The 16826-nt window shown below is 49.1% G+C and overlaps 1 protein-coding gene across 1 annotated transcript in view; it reads right to left on the minus strand.

Moving 5' to 3' along the window:
* The window catches only part of IRS1 (insulin receptor substrate 1), a 61793-nt gene extending 47099 nt beyond the window's left edge, over positions 1–14694 (minus strand). Inside the window, exon 1 of the mRNA XM_026491815.4 lies at positions 10960–14694. Within this exon, the coding sequence (XP_026347600.2) occupies positions 10981–14694 (3714 nt within the window). The 3' untranslated portion in view covers positions 10960–10980. The remainder of the gene's footprint in view (positions 1–10959) is intronic.
* Positions 14695–16826: the final 2132 nt, after the last annotated feature.

Below are 16826 nucleotides of genomic sequence, written 5' to 3' on the forward strand. Positions count from 1 at the left end.
AGTCTCTGGTAAGAAACCTCGGTAGTCATTTTTCACGTTTTTCTTAGAGGTGAACTTCCAGCTTCCACTCATTCTATAAAAGAGAGAATCAAACTCTAAAGAAGATCTGCATCTGTGATATAAAAATCCTTGCTATCCCTTCAAGAACCTGAATGACAGGACCACATTATTTACTATTTTCTCAAATCCTTTCCTGTCCCCACACTTTGCAGTAATGTAATTCATTGTTCCCTTCTTTGTTCTCTGCCTCCTACAAGCACCAGGAAGACAGCAACACACCTATTTCGGTCCCCAGTGCCTGGCTCACAGTATGAACTCAATAAAAGTTCATTGAGACAGTATAAGCTTTCCTGTTTCTCAAAGAAAAATTAGAAAGAAAAAAAGTGATACCACCAATATGAAGGAAATCATTGATATTTCACCCAAAGCTATTTTAACATTATAAACATTATAAACATTTAAGAATCACTTCATCCTAGGCGTTCAACATGCGACTGGATAAATAGTCAATGACGGTATACATAACTGTGTTTATAAATACACTGTACAATGTATAAATCAGACACAATGGCTTCTCCCATCAAGAAGTAGGATCTATTTTTCTTTTCTTTTTTTTTTTTAAAGATTTTATTTATTTATTTGTCAGAGAGAGAGAAAGCACACAAGCTGGGGAAGCGGCAGAGGGAAGGGAAGAACCAGGCTCCCTGCTGAGCAAGGAGCCTAATGTGGGGCTCGATCCCAGGCCTCTAGGATCATGACCTGAGCTGAATGCAGCTGCTTAACTGACTGAGCCACTCAGGTGCCCCAGGATCTATTTTTCTATTCCCTGAAACTGGGCATGGCTTTGGGACTTGCTTTGGGCAATGGGAGAGGAGCAAATGCGATGTAAGCAGAGGCTTGGAAAGTACTGGTGCCCCCTCTCACTGCTGCGGGTTGCTCATTCAAATACTATGTGAAGTTTGAGTCAGCCCACTCTGGGTCAGTCAAGAGCAAGCACCACTGACAGCCAGCATCGTCCACCAGACAAGTGAGGGAAACCATTCTACATCAACCCGTCCTCGGCCAACTGTCCGACTGTCCACGTGCGCTTCCCCAGGTGAGACAGGCACTGCCCCACAGAACACAGCCTCCGTCACCAACCCTCAGAACTGCAATCTAACAGATGACTGATGTTCTAAGGCCATTGGTTTTGGGGTGGTTTGTGACAGATCAAAGCTAAATGAGGCATACATCTAAGAAACTAGCTTGTTTCATAGACTAAACTCTTGAACAGCTTTCTTAAAAGTTTCTGCATGTTGCTGAATTCCATTCCTCACTGCAGATGACCTGGAAGAAAACTGGTATTACTGTTTTAGCATATCCTTATTGACAAGTTGCCGGAAATGATACAATATTGATCACTGAGACTTAAAGCTCATTATCATATTCTTGAAAGTTTCTATTTTGTAATGATAACTACTCCATCCTATTCACCCTATACGTGGACCACAATCAGCAAGAACATCAGGGCATCAGTTATAAATGTTTTTAACTATTCGAGGTCCTCTCTGGTTCAAAGTAGAGATTATCAAAGTCATACACACGGTAATATGCTTCTTAGGAGATGGAACAGATTCCCTAAATTCCACTAATTTCCTCCAAAGTTATCAATACTTGGAGTGAGAGAAAATTACTAAACAATTTATTCTATTATTTACAGGTAATTCTTCTGTCTAAAATAAGCTGCTCCCAGAATTTGAAATGGTTTTGCCATGCTTTCTGCTTATTCCAATAGAAAGCTTTAATTCTTCTGAACTCTTGAAAATATGAGACCTTGGTGACCAGAACGTCTTCAAAAGGCTCCTTAACCTTTAGAGTTAATCCTACCACACTATATTAAGAACTAGTTATTCACTCTGGTGGAGGGGCAGGGAAGTGCTGACATGCTACTGCAGAAGGACCAGGGGAGAAACAGAGTAATAAAGACTCACACTTAGACACCTTTCCCTTCATAAATGGTTCAAAATTAGAAAAGCAGATCATTTCCCAACTAATGCTTTCCCCCCATCACTGGGTTATACTAGATGATGCATTTTTAAAACCTGAAGAGTCTCAAGAGGCATGGGAAGTACAGACTCCTTTTCTCTTTTCCTTTTAAAAAAAAAAAAAAAGCAGTGAGTCTACTGTAAGAGCTATGTTGTCTGCTGTGTTCCTTCAGTGCAAAACGTGGGGACTCTAAGCAATTGGGCATTTCACCAACTTTCTATTGCTAAGCTTCAAAATTTATGAGCAGTTCATCTCTGGAAACATAAACAAAATCCAGCATTGATGGTGGCCTATGAGAAGAGAAGCTGGAGAACAAGAGTGGGAGAGAATCTTATTTTTCACTTTATACCTTTAAAAAATTTTTTGAAACTACTTGAAACTTATAGTATGTGCATGAATTGCCAACACCAAAAAATGAAAGGGAAAACACAAGTGTGAATAGACCCAGCACGCTATCATGGTCTTAGGTGGTCTTAAAAAAAAAAAAAAAAAAAATGCTTTTTTAGGTTTCTGTAGGAAACTAGTCTGAACTTACAAACAAATACGACTGCACGTCATCAAAGCAGAAAGAGTGCAAGTGAACACACTTAAGAAACAGCAATGACCAAATCTCAAAGGAGATTATACTTCCAGCCAAAAGCAAGCACAGGAACCACAGGTCAGAGGGTTAAAGCCTTTCACTACTAAAAATAAAAACCACCCACCCAAAGGGAAAAAAACATTCTCAAATGGTAAGCTTCTAGGATGGAAAGAAAAAACGACAATTTCTTTTGCAGCCCCACCTTTACCCCATGCTTCCTACTCATGAACTGTTCATTTAACACCTGGACCCCTCTCCTGGCTGCTTCATTGGACAAAAGAGCCAAAGATAGCTTTTTCTTGCTTCTTGCTAATATTATATTTGCCAGCTGAGTATCCAAAAAAGGGCCACTCTTCCAAATAGTTTCAAGAGCCTTGTGAGCTATTTAAGTAAGCTGGTGTTATTGCCAGCCAGGAAGCCAGGGTTAGAATGATTCAGAAAAGCATAATACTTTGAAGTAGATGGGCACTTTCACCCAGTAAGTATATGAAAAATGCTGACTTTCATGGATTACATATCCTGAATCTTGATTTTTTTTTCCCTCAGATAAGCTGTGCCATAAGAAATTTGGTAATTACTTGGATGAACTCCCTTCACTACCTTTTTCCCCCTCCTTTCCATGTGTCCACCCCCATTCTCTTACAACAAAATATGTGTTATTGGAACACAAGAGGTGTTCATTGCTGTTTATTGAAGAAAAAAGGGAAAGGGACCAACAGGAAACTGAGGTCTGGGGCCTATTTGAAGACAGAGCATTCATGCTGAGGTTGGGGGGCAGGTGGCCTCTGATCTTGAACCAAAGAAGCTAAGGTTCTTCTGATTATTCCCACAATCCCTAAAATTCAAGGGTAAGTATGATTATTTCCGGTATCCTAGCAAGCCCTTCAAATTATTTTAAAATAAACAGGGACACAATCATTGGAGAATAATAGATGAATAATAGTGGAAGACAGAGTAATTACTGAATATTTTGGAGACCTTTAACTGCTATATTTTTTACAAATGTCTTTTCTTACATTTTCCTGTTTCACATGGATCCATAACCTTCCTAAAACCAAGAATCATGACTTTCTGTGCAAAATAGAATTTGTTTGCCACGCTAGATACGTTTAAAGAAAAAAAAAGAGAGAGAAAGAATGTTTCTTTAATCATTTCAACAAACATAACACAACTATCAATTTCTCAAGATTAAGTGAAACTGTTCAGCAACATGACCTAAATACGTCAGGGCGGATCAGAGAACTCGCATCAAAGTATTTTTCGGTCAACAGAAAACAAGAGCGAAAGTTTATGAACTTGGGTTTACTGGCATCTTCTTCAGGCCAACCAATTAGCATCCAATGTATGTGGCTTTGGTTCAAACAGGACCGGGGTGGATGGCAGAAAGTGACACAGAGTGGGCAGCAAACAAAGGATCAAACATGGAAAGGCAAAAGGAAAACAGTGAATACTTACTAGTAAAACATTACTCAATTAAACATTCAGGGTGGGGTAATAAAACCACAAATTTCCTCTCTGCTTGAAGATAGAGTCGATGATCCAATTAAAATTATAGCCTGACCAATATATTCAATTCTACTGCCGTCATGAATGAAAATGCAGAAAGGGGCTTAAAAAAAAAGAAAAGCTGCCTTTTCAATATAAACACATCATTTTTAAAAGTTCTATTATTCAAAGATCACTGGCTCATTGAGGAAGCACAAATAACATTTAACCAACCAACTTTATTTTAACAAATAGATTATAGCAGAGCCTGCAGCAAGAATATTATTAAGATGGAAAATGTTCCTTTCCCCATAGATGACAGTATCTTATACTCATCTAATCCATCTTCTCCTTTTTTCTGTGAATCAAGAATGGGAGAGATGCTACCATTTCCACGATAGAAGACAAAAGCACGATGGAAGACAAGAACATCTCCTGACCATCATTTAAAAAAGCTTTACGATAACTTTTTTTTTGCAACTATTTCATATTAGTTAGAAACTAGCATGCTATTATACCATACACATATTAGAATGTAATTCTGTTAAATTAAAATTCAAAGTAATTACAACTTCTAAACATGTTTCAGTAACATTTTAAAAAGTGCTTTTTAGTGTTTGCCGCATAGCTATGGACTTGTAAGGCAAGGAATAATAAATCAAGAATATAATTGTAAATGTGGCAAAAAGAGTTACAGAATCTTTAGTGTGAAACTGACTTCAAACTGAACTCACGAGACACTATTTTCCTTGAATACAATTTACAGTACCTCTGTAACAAGAGGAAATCATTGGGAAAATAGCTTTCTTTAAAACAAAACCTTACAATTGTGAAGTGTTCCATTATCCTAAAATTACCAACCCACCAAAATAAAAGGAAACATTTACATACTATATAGCAAGAAATATATATGATTGTAGCAGAAGGATTGGAAAAGAATAAGTCAATGAAATTCTGAATGAAACAGTCAATAGACTATTCTAATGAATTACGCAATCCACACAGAGGTACCCAAAGGGCCAGAACTTCTGAATACATTGGCAACTTGACAGCCAAGATAATAACAGGTCGGCAAAGCAGTATACAGCTCAACTAACAAATCAAAAATCCTAAAACACAAAAAAGTTGGACAACATTCATGCTGCCGGCAAGAGAAATAACTGAGCTTTTCCATACACCTGACAGAGAAAACTGAAACCGAACAAAAAATTGTGGAAGACTTCCTATAGTCCTCAGTTGGCCTCTCAGATTTCCTTTCTATTCACTCAAGTGGTTATTCCTCACTGAAGGAAGGCTTCTGATGGTACAAATGAGAAACATTATCCATAAACAGAACACCTGCGTAAGAAGGGGTGATTTCCAGTAGAATAAACAGAATAATGTCCTGGACATGGCTTGGTTAAAGCTTGACCTATACAGTGGGGTGGTATGCTTCCAACGGTTGACCTTAGGACACAAGGAACTAGCTGTTGACTTGCTTCTCACACAAGTTTGATGTTTTTAAAAGGGAGGAGGGGGAGGAGCTCAGTTCAGTCTAGAAAAGGCTCCAAAAATTCAGACTTGTGTAGTCTGTGGAGGGATTGTTATAAGGTCTGTTAAAGTCTGCTCCCCTCCAAACCAGAAAGGTTAAAATAAGTCCTGAATCAAACCATAATGAGTGATGCAAAAGCCAAAACAAGAAGAAACAGAATATTCTAACGTACTTCATTATGACCCCATCAACAGCTTCTTCAGAAAGAATCCTCATTACAACTGACCCATTAAAAAATATCATTCTCTCCAAAATATTCCTATGTTTAGTGCTGCAAAGGAGGTCAGAATAATTTAGAACAAAATTCTCAATTACTGATGAGGAAATAGGTCCAGAGAAATCAAGTGACATGCCCAAGGTCACTTAGCTAGTGAAGGGTACAGGCTGTGTTATGACTCAAGTTCTCTGGCTCCCAGGAACTGCTTTTTCCATTGCATCATTCAAGATAACATAAAGCTATTTTCCAGGAATTTTGATAAACCAAACAAACAAACAAACAAAAAACCAAAAAACAAACAAAACTAAACTAAAAAAAAACAAAAACAAAAAACCAAACAGCAGGGAACAGGGGAGGCATGAAGTTTTGAATTCCAAGTCCCTTACTGTAGTAGGCAATATACTAGATAGTATTTATCTGGGTGGCAATCAGAGAAATGATTATAGTATGTGGAATTTTTTACAGATTTTTTTTAACATAAAAAGCTATTTAAACAACAGTAGAGATTAAGAAGATTGTTAGATGCTCCAAGTTTTCTTGAACAACAGAGAAACTCACCCACCGCTCAGAAGCAGCATGAGGCATAGCATTTACACCAGGGCAGTCCTTCTTCCTTACATTCACACCTACGGAAAAACGCTGCCTTGGGGGCTTATGATTCAGTGATGCATGAGGGATGCTGGCTGGCTGGTGAGAAAGACTTATTAGAGAGGGGAAGGGAAGGGGAACACCTCCATTAATTTCTCTCTTACTTTCCTTTATTTTAGAACGGAAAACTGGAACAAATGTTTCATCCCATAGAGCAATACACCTCACATAACGTTGGTTACGTGAGGGCCACAATACAAATCTAGCAAGCTTTCAGGAGGTTAGCCCAGCCAGCCCTGAGGAGCTGTCACGTGGGCTGTCACTGGTCAAAAACAAATCTGGTTTTGAGAGCTTAAGCAGCGTTTCCTCCAACCTCAGTACCAAACTCTACCCAGGCCCTTGCAATGAATCTCTAGATTCTCATGATTTGCAAGCCATATCCGGCGTTTTCATTTCACTGTGAGCTCCCCTGGGCCTAGAAGGGTCAGTTTTTGTTGATCTTATCCGGCTCTGCGCTTTGCAAACTGCAGCTGCTCGATATATAGTGTTGACCCTAATACAATTTCCAGCCAAATGAGTTTTTCCTGAATGATCCCCAAACAGTGCCAGCCACAGCACTTGTGTTTCCTTCTCCGTTTTTTTTTTTCCCTCCTCCTTCCCATTAGTAAGGGACGTAAATGTTAGAATCTTGAGCCAACCCAATCAATCCTACAACCACGTGCTCGTGAATTTCCAGACAGGAAGATGAAGGAACGTGGCGTCGTAGTAAACCGTAGTAAAGAGAGGAGGGAAACAAAATGGGGCACGTCACATGGTCATGGCCTGGATTTTTCTCAATTAAAAATAAGAGGAAGTGTGTGTTTCCGGCCTCTGTCAGTGGGCTGGTTGGACTTTCTCATTCCTAGGATTCTGGGCTGGATGCACGAATAAGGATGAGTGCATAACATCCTCTGGGAGGGGAGGGGGGCGCGTATTTGGCTCAGTTCCGCAGGCACCAGAAGGAAGAGGTGGAGGGAGAGTTGGGAGGGCTGGTGCCCCCGACGCCCAGCCCCGGGGGCCACCGCTGGACCCAGGTCCCAGCCCCAACCCCCCAGCCCACCTCCGGCTCGAGGCCCCACCCCGCGCCCGCCGCAGCACGGCAGATACTCGCGCTGATTGGCTCTGGCAGGAGCCAATCAGGGCCCTCCGCCCCGCCCACTCAGAGCCAGTCCTGCACCGAGGGGCCGGGGCTCACCAGCCTCAGCGGACCACGCGGCGGCGGCGGGGCGGGGAAGGGGCCGGGCAGCCCGGCGCCTCCAGGCTACCGGAGGTGGGCGGGGTGGGAGATTTGTGAGGGCGGCCTCAGCCCTGCTACAGATTCCCCAACCCCCGGCTAAAGGGGCTCGGAGGAGGGAGGGGAGCCAACTGCCAAATAAATAGGGAGGAATGCAGGAAGCGGAGGTGACCCGGGAAACGGGAAAGTGCCAGAGCTGAGACGGTATGCGCCAGACAAAAAAGGCCACACAGGGAGGGGAAGGGAAGAAGGAGGGAGAGATGGGAGGTAGCCCTGGAGGTACGGAATCCTTGAAATCACCACAAGCAAATGGAGTGAAAGGAGGAGAAATGCCCCCCCTTGGGGGGGGGGCATAATAAAATGACAAAAATAAATAAATAAAAGGCACTTAAACGGGGGCGGCTTGGGGCTGTGCCTTTGCCAAAGCCTGCTCTATGTGCCCGAGCTGCGATTTCAAAAACTACAAAACAAATTTGAGGTAAAAGCGGGTTAAGGATAACTGGGTTGCCGTGTCCTTTCTGCCCTCTTTCTTGGGCTCTCAATCCACTCTCTGCAGAGAGGAGGCCACAAGGACTGCGAAATTCTGAAATGGAGAAAAAGAGAAAAAAAGACAAGGCCAGAAACATGAAGTAATAAGAGGTGGGAAACAAAGGGAATGGGAGAAGGGGATGCTGGAAAGCAAGAACTCAAAATGAGAACGAAGTTAGAGGCGGCACCGGTTGACAAAAATTGGAAACTGGACATGGGGTCAATGAGAAGGGCAACCAGCAGTCCTGAGCACCTGAGCTGCCTCACAAATGTTCTCCTTTAACAGACAGGGAAAAATATTAGACAAGCCTCAACGTTTAAAAACGAGGGGTTAGGAGAAAGCACACACCCCTTTCAGCACCCCTGCCTTTCCTGTTTCAGGTTTTACCTGAGCCATGAGCAAGAGAGGCAGATAGGAACTGCTGAGGAAGTTAGGAAAAGGATGTTTCCACAACCAAAATACTCATTCCTAGGAAAAGCTGTTTGCCAAGGCAGGTCAGATTTTTTTGTTTCAGATGATAATTGACGATCAGATCACATCCTTAAACTCAACAGGGCAAAGGCAAGGGAGAATTCAGGATGGAAGGGTGTCAAGTAGCATTTGGTGCCTCACTTAAAACACACCACAAACACCTCTCATCTTTCCATTTACATCTTACAAAATACACACTGTAGAATTTTTCTGGCATGGGGCTGTCAAAGCACGGTGTATTGCTACTCCAAGATTATTGGGGATATGATGATGTTTATTCCAGCATATTACACTCTCCCTAAGAAAGCTTAGAAGATCGTTTTGCTTTGGTCAGTTTGTTTTTAATGTACCCGCCTCATAAAGAGGATTTTATTTTAAAGCTCCTTTAAAAGACGAAAACTCTATGTGGTCATCAATTTCTTTCAAAGCAAATATTATTTCTTCTCTCTATAAAAAGAAACCTGTCCAAACTAAGAAAACAGGTGAGGAAAATTTATTGTTTCCTAGCCTCTTCTTTCGTCTTCTCTAAAATGAAAATTTTGCTTCTGCTGGGTTTGTTTCCTACAAATCCTCATTACTTTATAAATGAAACACTGTGCAATATAAATGGTTAGAGTATTAGAGGGATTCGCATTCCCAAAAATGTCATTTTTTTAATCACTTAAAAATAACCAAAGTTTTTAACTGTTGATGTTGACAAATATAATCAAATCTCTTCTAGTGAATCACAAAAATAAATACTAAATGCTAATCAAATGATGCCTGGTATCACCGAAAAATCTTAGTCTGAATGTTTGTGTACCTATATCTTGTTCTAGAAAACAGCGAATGATATGGGTCAATTATTAGAAACTGGTTAGGATCAAGGAGACTGAGACCACAGAACAAATACCTACCAACAGGAACCCAATGCACAATTTCTTATGAATGGACACATATTTAACAGCTCATTCTATGAAGCATACATCAAAAAGACTATCACAAGATAATCAGTTTGTCAGAATAAAACGTTTCCAAACGCTGGAAACTTCTGCATTGCCAACTCATCACATTATTTGCAAACTATACTCCTCTCTTCTTCCCACAATTATGACCACCAGAAAATAGGCTCAACAGAATGAAGGACAGGCAAATTTCCTATCACAAATGTTTTTCATTTTCAATAGAGCCTTAGCCACTGAAGACGTAAAGCCAACTTTCAACATGTACTGATATGTTTATTCCTGCGCTTAGAGGCAAACAACAAATGCTCTAAAAATGGAAGAGTACTCCTAGCCTTTACATTCAATGCAAAACAAAACCAAAGCCCTGCATTTCCCCAACATAATACTCCTTCTTTTCAATGTAAAAACGTTAAGTAATTTTACAGAAGATGTACAGTAGCCCCCAAATGATCTGTGTGATGTCTCCCTGCAGGCCTTTGCAAGAACAGACAAACTGTAAGGCAGACACGCTGGGATGAATTTCCATAACTCTTCACTAATAACGAGTCCCAGACACATGCAGACTTCACTGCAGACTCCGTGCAAAAGCAGCCATGCCTGTGAGGTGGTGGGTTGGTGTGTGAATAATATTTCACAAATCCTGGCTCAGGAGCAAAAAAGAGAATGTCACCCATAATTACTTTCTACAGAGAGTCATAAAGAGACAGGTATATCTCCCTAAATATGTAAGCCTAAACAAGCTCTTACTCTCAGATCTTTTTAGGGCAGCAAGAATAAAAAGGGATGTTTCCACTGCTATTTATGTTGCCTTGGTATTGTGAAATCACAGAATTAAAGTACACAGAGCAACTTGATAAGATCACCCTTAAGAGCTCCAAGAAACTATCTGAAATGAAAGGTTTGGTTTAGCCCCTGTGCTAACAAATATTTTTGTAGAGCTGTTCCTTCTAGGGACTGACCTAAATATATAGTCAAAAGAAAACTTCAGTAAAGAGAAAAAGGTACTTATATACGAACTCCACAAGCCTCAGAACCGGTATAGGCCATGTGTTTTGAAAATACTACAATAAGTACTTCACTTGGGAGCCTCAAACGAAAGGCCTCCTGGACCGTGGCTCCAACAGGTTTATTGGACTGTCAGCCAAGTGTCCTGGTGGAGGGAGCACCTTGTGTGCCCTCCCCTCCCCCATCCTGTGAAAGCACTCCCTAAGGAAGCAATGGGAAGGAGAGGAAAGGGGCCTAGGCAAAGAGGAAGAGAATTCCAGCACAAGGTTAAAAGCAGTTTTGTCTTCTGACTTTGTCACCATGAAACGCACCTGCTGTGATATCCAGTTGAGCTACTGGAGGTCCTCTGGCTGCTTCTGGAAACTGATGCTGGCATAGGCGCTTAAATCCTCGCTGGAGCGGCTGGTTGAGCTGCTCTCACTGCTGCCCAGAGGCTGATGAGGGGGCGGGGGCAGGGGCAGCTGCGGTTGAGGGGGGCGCTCCTGAGGGCGCGGTTTGAAGTCCTTGACCAAATCCAGGTCTATGTAGTTAAGCCCGTTCTCCAAACCCCCAGCAGCCCCACACACTTGGGCCGGCTCCTTGGGGGCTCCCCCGAGCTCCCCAGGCCTCAGCCACACATTCTCAAAGGAAGCAGAACTGTGGCGTTTCATATCCTCTGTGCTGCTGCTGCCACCACCACCGCCCCCTACAGCAGCCCCCCCTCCAAAGGGCACCGTGTTGCCCATCCGGGTGGCACTAGGTGTGGAGGAGAAGGTCTCAGAGCTATGCCGCCTCCGGCACCCTTGTGGGTCCGCACGGATCACTTTGGCACTCTGGTTACGGTTGGGACTGAGGTTCACCCGGGTGAAGGCGCTCATGCCCCCAGGTCCCTGTGGGCCCCCCAGCAGGGAAGAGCGGGCCACCAGCTCCCCTGCTTTTTGAGGCGCAGTGGGGGAAGCAGAGGCTACAGAGGATGAGGAGGGAGCCGCCGCGGTGGCTCCTGGAAGGCTGGCCTCCTCCACAGCAAGGCCTGTCCGCATGTCAGCATAGCTGATGGGGGCAACTGGTGAGGTGTCCACGTAGCTCTGTGCCGGACAGCCCATCTGCATGGTCATGTAGTCCCCCCGGCTGCTGGGCACTGCCCGGGTAGGCCTGCACATGCTAGCAGCCCCAGGGGGTGCAGGGCCCTCTCTGCCTGCCTGGACCCCGGCACTCTCCTGCCAGGTCGCCCTTCGGCCTGGCCCCAGGTCCATGTTCATGTATTCCTCAGTGCCAGTCTCTTCCTCTCTGGGAGCTGGCTGGAGCTGGGATGGACACCTGACAGAAGGCGAGCTGCGGGAAGCCACAGGACCAGATAAGTAACACGGCTGATCACTCCCAAATTCAATATTCACATACTCCCCTGGGCTCTTGGGCTCCGGAGCGTGCAGCAGGGACGGCTGTTGCTGCTGCTCTCGGACCCGAGGTAAGGTGCTGGCCTTGGGATCCCCCAGGGACAGCCTCGTGGGCCGAGCCAGGCGGCTGTTGGTCTGGGCAGCTGTGTCCACCTTTCGAGGCAGATGGGGCTGCAGGACCTGATGGTGGATATGTGGGAGGCCAGGATCCGGCCTCACCCCACAGTATCCCCCGCCCAGGCTGTCGCTGCTGGTGGAGGAGGAGGAATCCTCTGCCGTTGCAGCATAGAGAAGGCGACCAGAGCTGGAGGAAAGGCGGAGGTGCTGGTGCCGGGCACTCTCCTCCAGCTCCCCAGGGCGCTGGGTGTGCTTAAAGGACCTTGGCAATGAGTAGTAGGAGAGAACTGGCTTGTGCTGGGGGTCCTCTGGGCCGTAGTAGCAGTCGGAGGGGCTGCTGGTGTTGGAGTCCCCCACTGGCGACATGTTCATGTAGTCACCAGTACAAGACAAGAGCTTGCCACTCCCGCTCTCTGCGGGCAGTTTGGGGTGCGGCAGGGCATGAGCGTGGTGGCCCCCTACCCCATTTGTCCATAGCTTGCCATAGCTGCTCCCAGAAGGGGCGGCGCTGCTGCTGCTGGGCCCGCCTCCAATGTCAGGAGAGCAGCTGCCGCTTGGGGACATCATCATGTAGCCATTGGGGTCCACTCTCTGAGGATGGCGTCTGATCGGGTTGATGATCTGCTGCGGCGCAGACACGCTCTTGGGGCTCATGGGCATGTAGTCCCCACTGCCCTTTCGGCTGCTGGGCACTGGTGCCACTCCTGGGGACATGGGCATGTAGCCGTCATCAGTGTGGAGAGTGGATGTGTCTGGGCGGTGGTGGCCCCCACGCCTGTCCAAAGGGTGCATTTCCAGACCCTCCTCAGGGTAGGAGTGGGTGGGCACGAAGGCAGAGTGCCGGTAGCCAGGCAGTCGGCCTCCACTGCCACCTCCTGGCGGGTAGGCAGGCATCATCTCCGTGTATTCCTCAATGGAAGCCACAGAGGACTGGGATGGGGTCTTCTGGTGGGAAATGGTAGGGGATGTGCCAGCAGAGTGAGTCCGCTTTCGGAACCGATTATCCAGATCTGCAGCACTGGCCGCTTCATCCCCAGCCAGGGCAGGGCTCGTGCCCAAGCCAGCTCCTGGGATGTAGCGGTGACCGTTGCCACCCCGAGGCAAAATATAGTGACCATTGGGGGCGGTGAGGGTGGAGGACCCCTTGCCTCCCATGCAGATGTAGTTGCTCAGCTCCTCCTCACCGCGGGCCGGTGGGGTGTGGCCCAGGGAATCCGGGGTGACACTGCGGAAGGAACTTCGGAAATCGCAAGGGCTGGAGCCATACTCATCGGAGGAGATGAAGCCGCCATCGCTGGGGGAACCGGACACAGAAGCACTAGACCGCCGTGGGAAGAGACAGTCCGAGGTGGAGCCGTGGCCACTGGTGCTGCTGGACGACAGACTGACCGGGCTGGTGGCGGAAGGTGAGCAGCGAGAAGAAGGCATGGGGATGGAGCGGCTGTGGTTGAGAGGGGGGTGCAGCCGGGAGCTGCCGCGATGACGGTGGGCGTGGGTCCTGTTGGTGCTGGGACTCACAGGGCTCCCGTCCACCGAGGCCGGGCGGGACATGGTGCCTTCGCCATCGCTGGACGCTCGCACACGGAAGGAGCCCTGCTTGCCGCCCACCATGCTGGCCGGAGAGGTGGCGGTGATGCTCTCGGTGCGAGAGCGGCGCGTCAGCCCCACCTGGCTGGGTGGGGGGTTGTTGAGGTGATGCCTGCGCAAGGGGACGCTGATGGGGTTGGAGCAGTTGGAGGAGGACTGGCTCTTACTTCGAGGACGGAACTCATCGCTCATGGCCCGCATGGCCTCCAGGATTGTCTCGTGCATGTTCTGGGCCACCACAGAGTCATCCACCTGCATCCAGAACTCCCCAGGTCCTGTCACTGCGGAACGGCCCACTTCGATGAAGAAGAAGTTCTCTGAGTGGCCGCAGCGTCTGATGTTCATCAGCTGCAGCACCACGGCCGCCGCCTCCGAGTTCAGCTTCACGAAGCTGATGGTCTTGCTGGTCAGGCAGAGTCGGTAGATGCCAATCAGGTTCTTTGTCTGACCCAGACCTTTGGGTTTCAGGATCACCTGCCAGACCTCCTTGAACGCAGGTCCTGGGGGCACGTCCCCGTAGCTCAAGTCCTCCCCAGCCTCCCCGAGGCCGGAGCTGCCGCTGCAGCTGCCCCCACCGCCTCCTGCCCCGGGGGCCGAGGCCCCGTCGTGGTGGCCCTTGGCCCGATTGTGCAGCTGCAGGAGGGCTTGGTACCAGCTGTCCTGCTCGGCCTCGCTGTCCGCCGCGATGGCAAAGTGCTCGTCCCGGGTGTAAAGGGCCACCAGGTGCTTGTTCTTGGAGTCTGCCCGCTTGTTGATGTTGAAGCAGCTCTCGAGGGGGATCGAGCGTTTGGGGGCGCTCGACTTGTGCCGCCACTTCTTCTCGTTCTCGTAGTACTCGAGGCGCGCCGGCCCCCCTGCCTCGCTGGCCGCCCGCAGCACGAAGAAGCGCTTGTGCATGCTCTTGGGTTTGCGCAGGTAACCCACCTTGCGCACGTCCGAGAAGCCGTCGGTCTCCGGAGGGCTCGCCATGCTGCCGCCGCCACCGCCGCGGAGGAGAGGGAGGCGCCGAAAAACAACCGGGTGGGGGGCGGAGGCTCCTCGCCGCGGCCCCGCACATGCAAACAGGGCTGGAGATCGCCGAACCCCCGACTCCGAAAACCACGCCGCCCCCCGCTCCGGGGAGGGGCAGCCGAAGGGGGACGCAGCTGCTGCGCCAAGGAGATGGCCTCGGCCGGAGTTTACGGGCGTTTCATGCCCTGGGGGGGAGGCAGTGCGTCCAGGGTGAGTGAAGCCCGGATCCTCCGAGAGCCAAGTCTCCTCACAGCCGCCGCGGCCAGGAAGGGGCGAAGATGCATCTCTTGCCACTCGGGCTGGAGTCTGGCACAGGCGGGCGGCGGCGGCGGCCGGGGGTCCCCGCGTTGCCCCTCCAGGCGCGCGCGCCTTCCCTCCTGAGTTCCCCTCTGGAAGTAGCGATTCCCGAGGCAAATTAAATATCCTTGGGCAGGGGGAGGCGAGCTGCCAAGTCCCAACGTTGCACGGGGTTCTCCCTCCTCCTCCTCCTTCGCCTCCTCCTCCGCCTCCTCCCACCCCCCAACCGCCCCGCCGCCACCAGCCGCCCAAATACCAGCTCAATCGCAGAGACCGCGGCGCTGCGGCTGTTGCTGCTGCTGCTGCCGCCGCCCGCGAACGGGTCCGCTGCAGCCCCCATTCGGGCCCATCTCGGCAGGCGGAGAAAGTGCCTTTTCCACGCAAAACGCTATTAGGCAGCCGAGGGAGCTGGGGACGCGCCGGAGGGACAGGCTCATCCCTGCCCCTCGCTCCAGTCGGCAGGGGAGGAGGGGAGGGGAAGAGGGCGGGAGGCAAAGGGGGAGGTTTGGGAAGGAGTCGGGGAAGACGCCTCTTCCCCGGGAGGCGCTGCCTCTGCAGTTACTTCTCTCCTCCTCCCTCCTCCTCCTCGGAGAGTTGCCGAGAGCCCCAACCAAAACAAGCGGCGGCGTCTGGCTCTGCGCGCCGGCCCCCGCCGACCGCGCCGCCGTCTCACTCGGAGGAGAAAAACACGTGACGGAGCCTCCGCGCTCCGCAGCCCGGCCGCCGCCGCCGGGAGGCTCCCGCCCGGGTCTCTACATTCCCGGCCGAGCCCGCCCCGCGCCCGCCCCTCTCCGCCCCCCGGCCGTGCCGCAGCGGCGCCCGCGCTGGGCCCCGGCGCAGCGCTCGGGCAGCGCCCCTGCGCGGCCGCCCGCCCCGGCACAGAGCCGTCCTCCCCGTGCGCCACCCAGGGCGCCCCCGGCCCGCAGGAATCCCCGCGGCGGGTGCGGGCGGGTGTGTTTGGGTGGCTACCCGAAAGCACGAGGGGAGTCTGGGAAAACGGCGGCGGGGGGGCGAGCTCGGGAAGACGCAGGAGTGAGGGTGGGGGGCGACGGGGGGGCACTGCGGCTACGGGGCCCTGAGTGGGAGGGTCCAGGGAGGAGGGGGCGCGGGAGCTGGGCTAGATCTTACCGAACAGGTAAGATCGACCCCTAGAGAAGGAGGTTTCTAGTCAAGCCCTTTTCTCCCAGAAAACATAAAAGCTAGATTTCAGTTTCAGGGTGATAGGCCACAGTGAGGAAATCTGTATTTTTATAAGGTCTACTAAGGGACTTGTGGGCCAGCCTTCCACCTTGGAATCCCCGAAATCACTGCAGGGAGGTCCCTGGAAGGAACAGAGGGGCTCCCAAGGGCATATATTGGGGGATTCTGGTCACTCCGAAATGAGAAGAAGGATCCCGGTAGAGTGTCCTCTGTCCGGCGCTGTGCAGCAACCTGCTGATCAATTAGGGAGAAAATATAAATATCACGGCTCCCCCTGCCCCCCCCTCCTTCCTAGGGAAGGGGCGGGGATCCACAGGGGTAAAGACTTGGCGAAAAAAATGAGATGCCCCTTATCATAGTCCGGAATCTGTGTTTTTAAAAAGATATTAGGGACCTACGGAGGGTTCATAAGACCAAAACCCTACTGTATAAATACTAGTTTAAGTGTTTGTTTCACGCACAGCTTCCACACCCATTGAACCCCCCCATAAATTTTTTACCCTTGACCACAAGGATAATCGGGAGAAAACAAGGATCGTGCCAGCTCGACGCTATGGGAAAAGGGGTACTTCATGAGTAGAACAGTCCAGCAT

Source organism: Ursus arctos, unplaced genomic scaffold (assembly GCF_023065955.2).
Source record: "Ursus arctos isolate Adak ecotype North America unplaced genomic scaffold, UrsArc2.0 scaffold_1, whole genome shotgun sequence".
Classification (NCBI taxonomy): Eukaryota; Metazoa; Chordata; class Mammalia; order Carnivora; family Ursidae; genus Ursus; species Ursus arctos.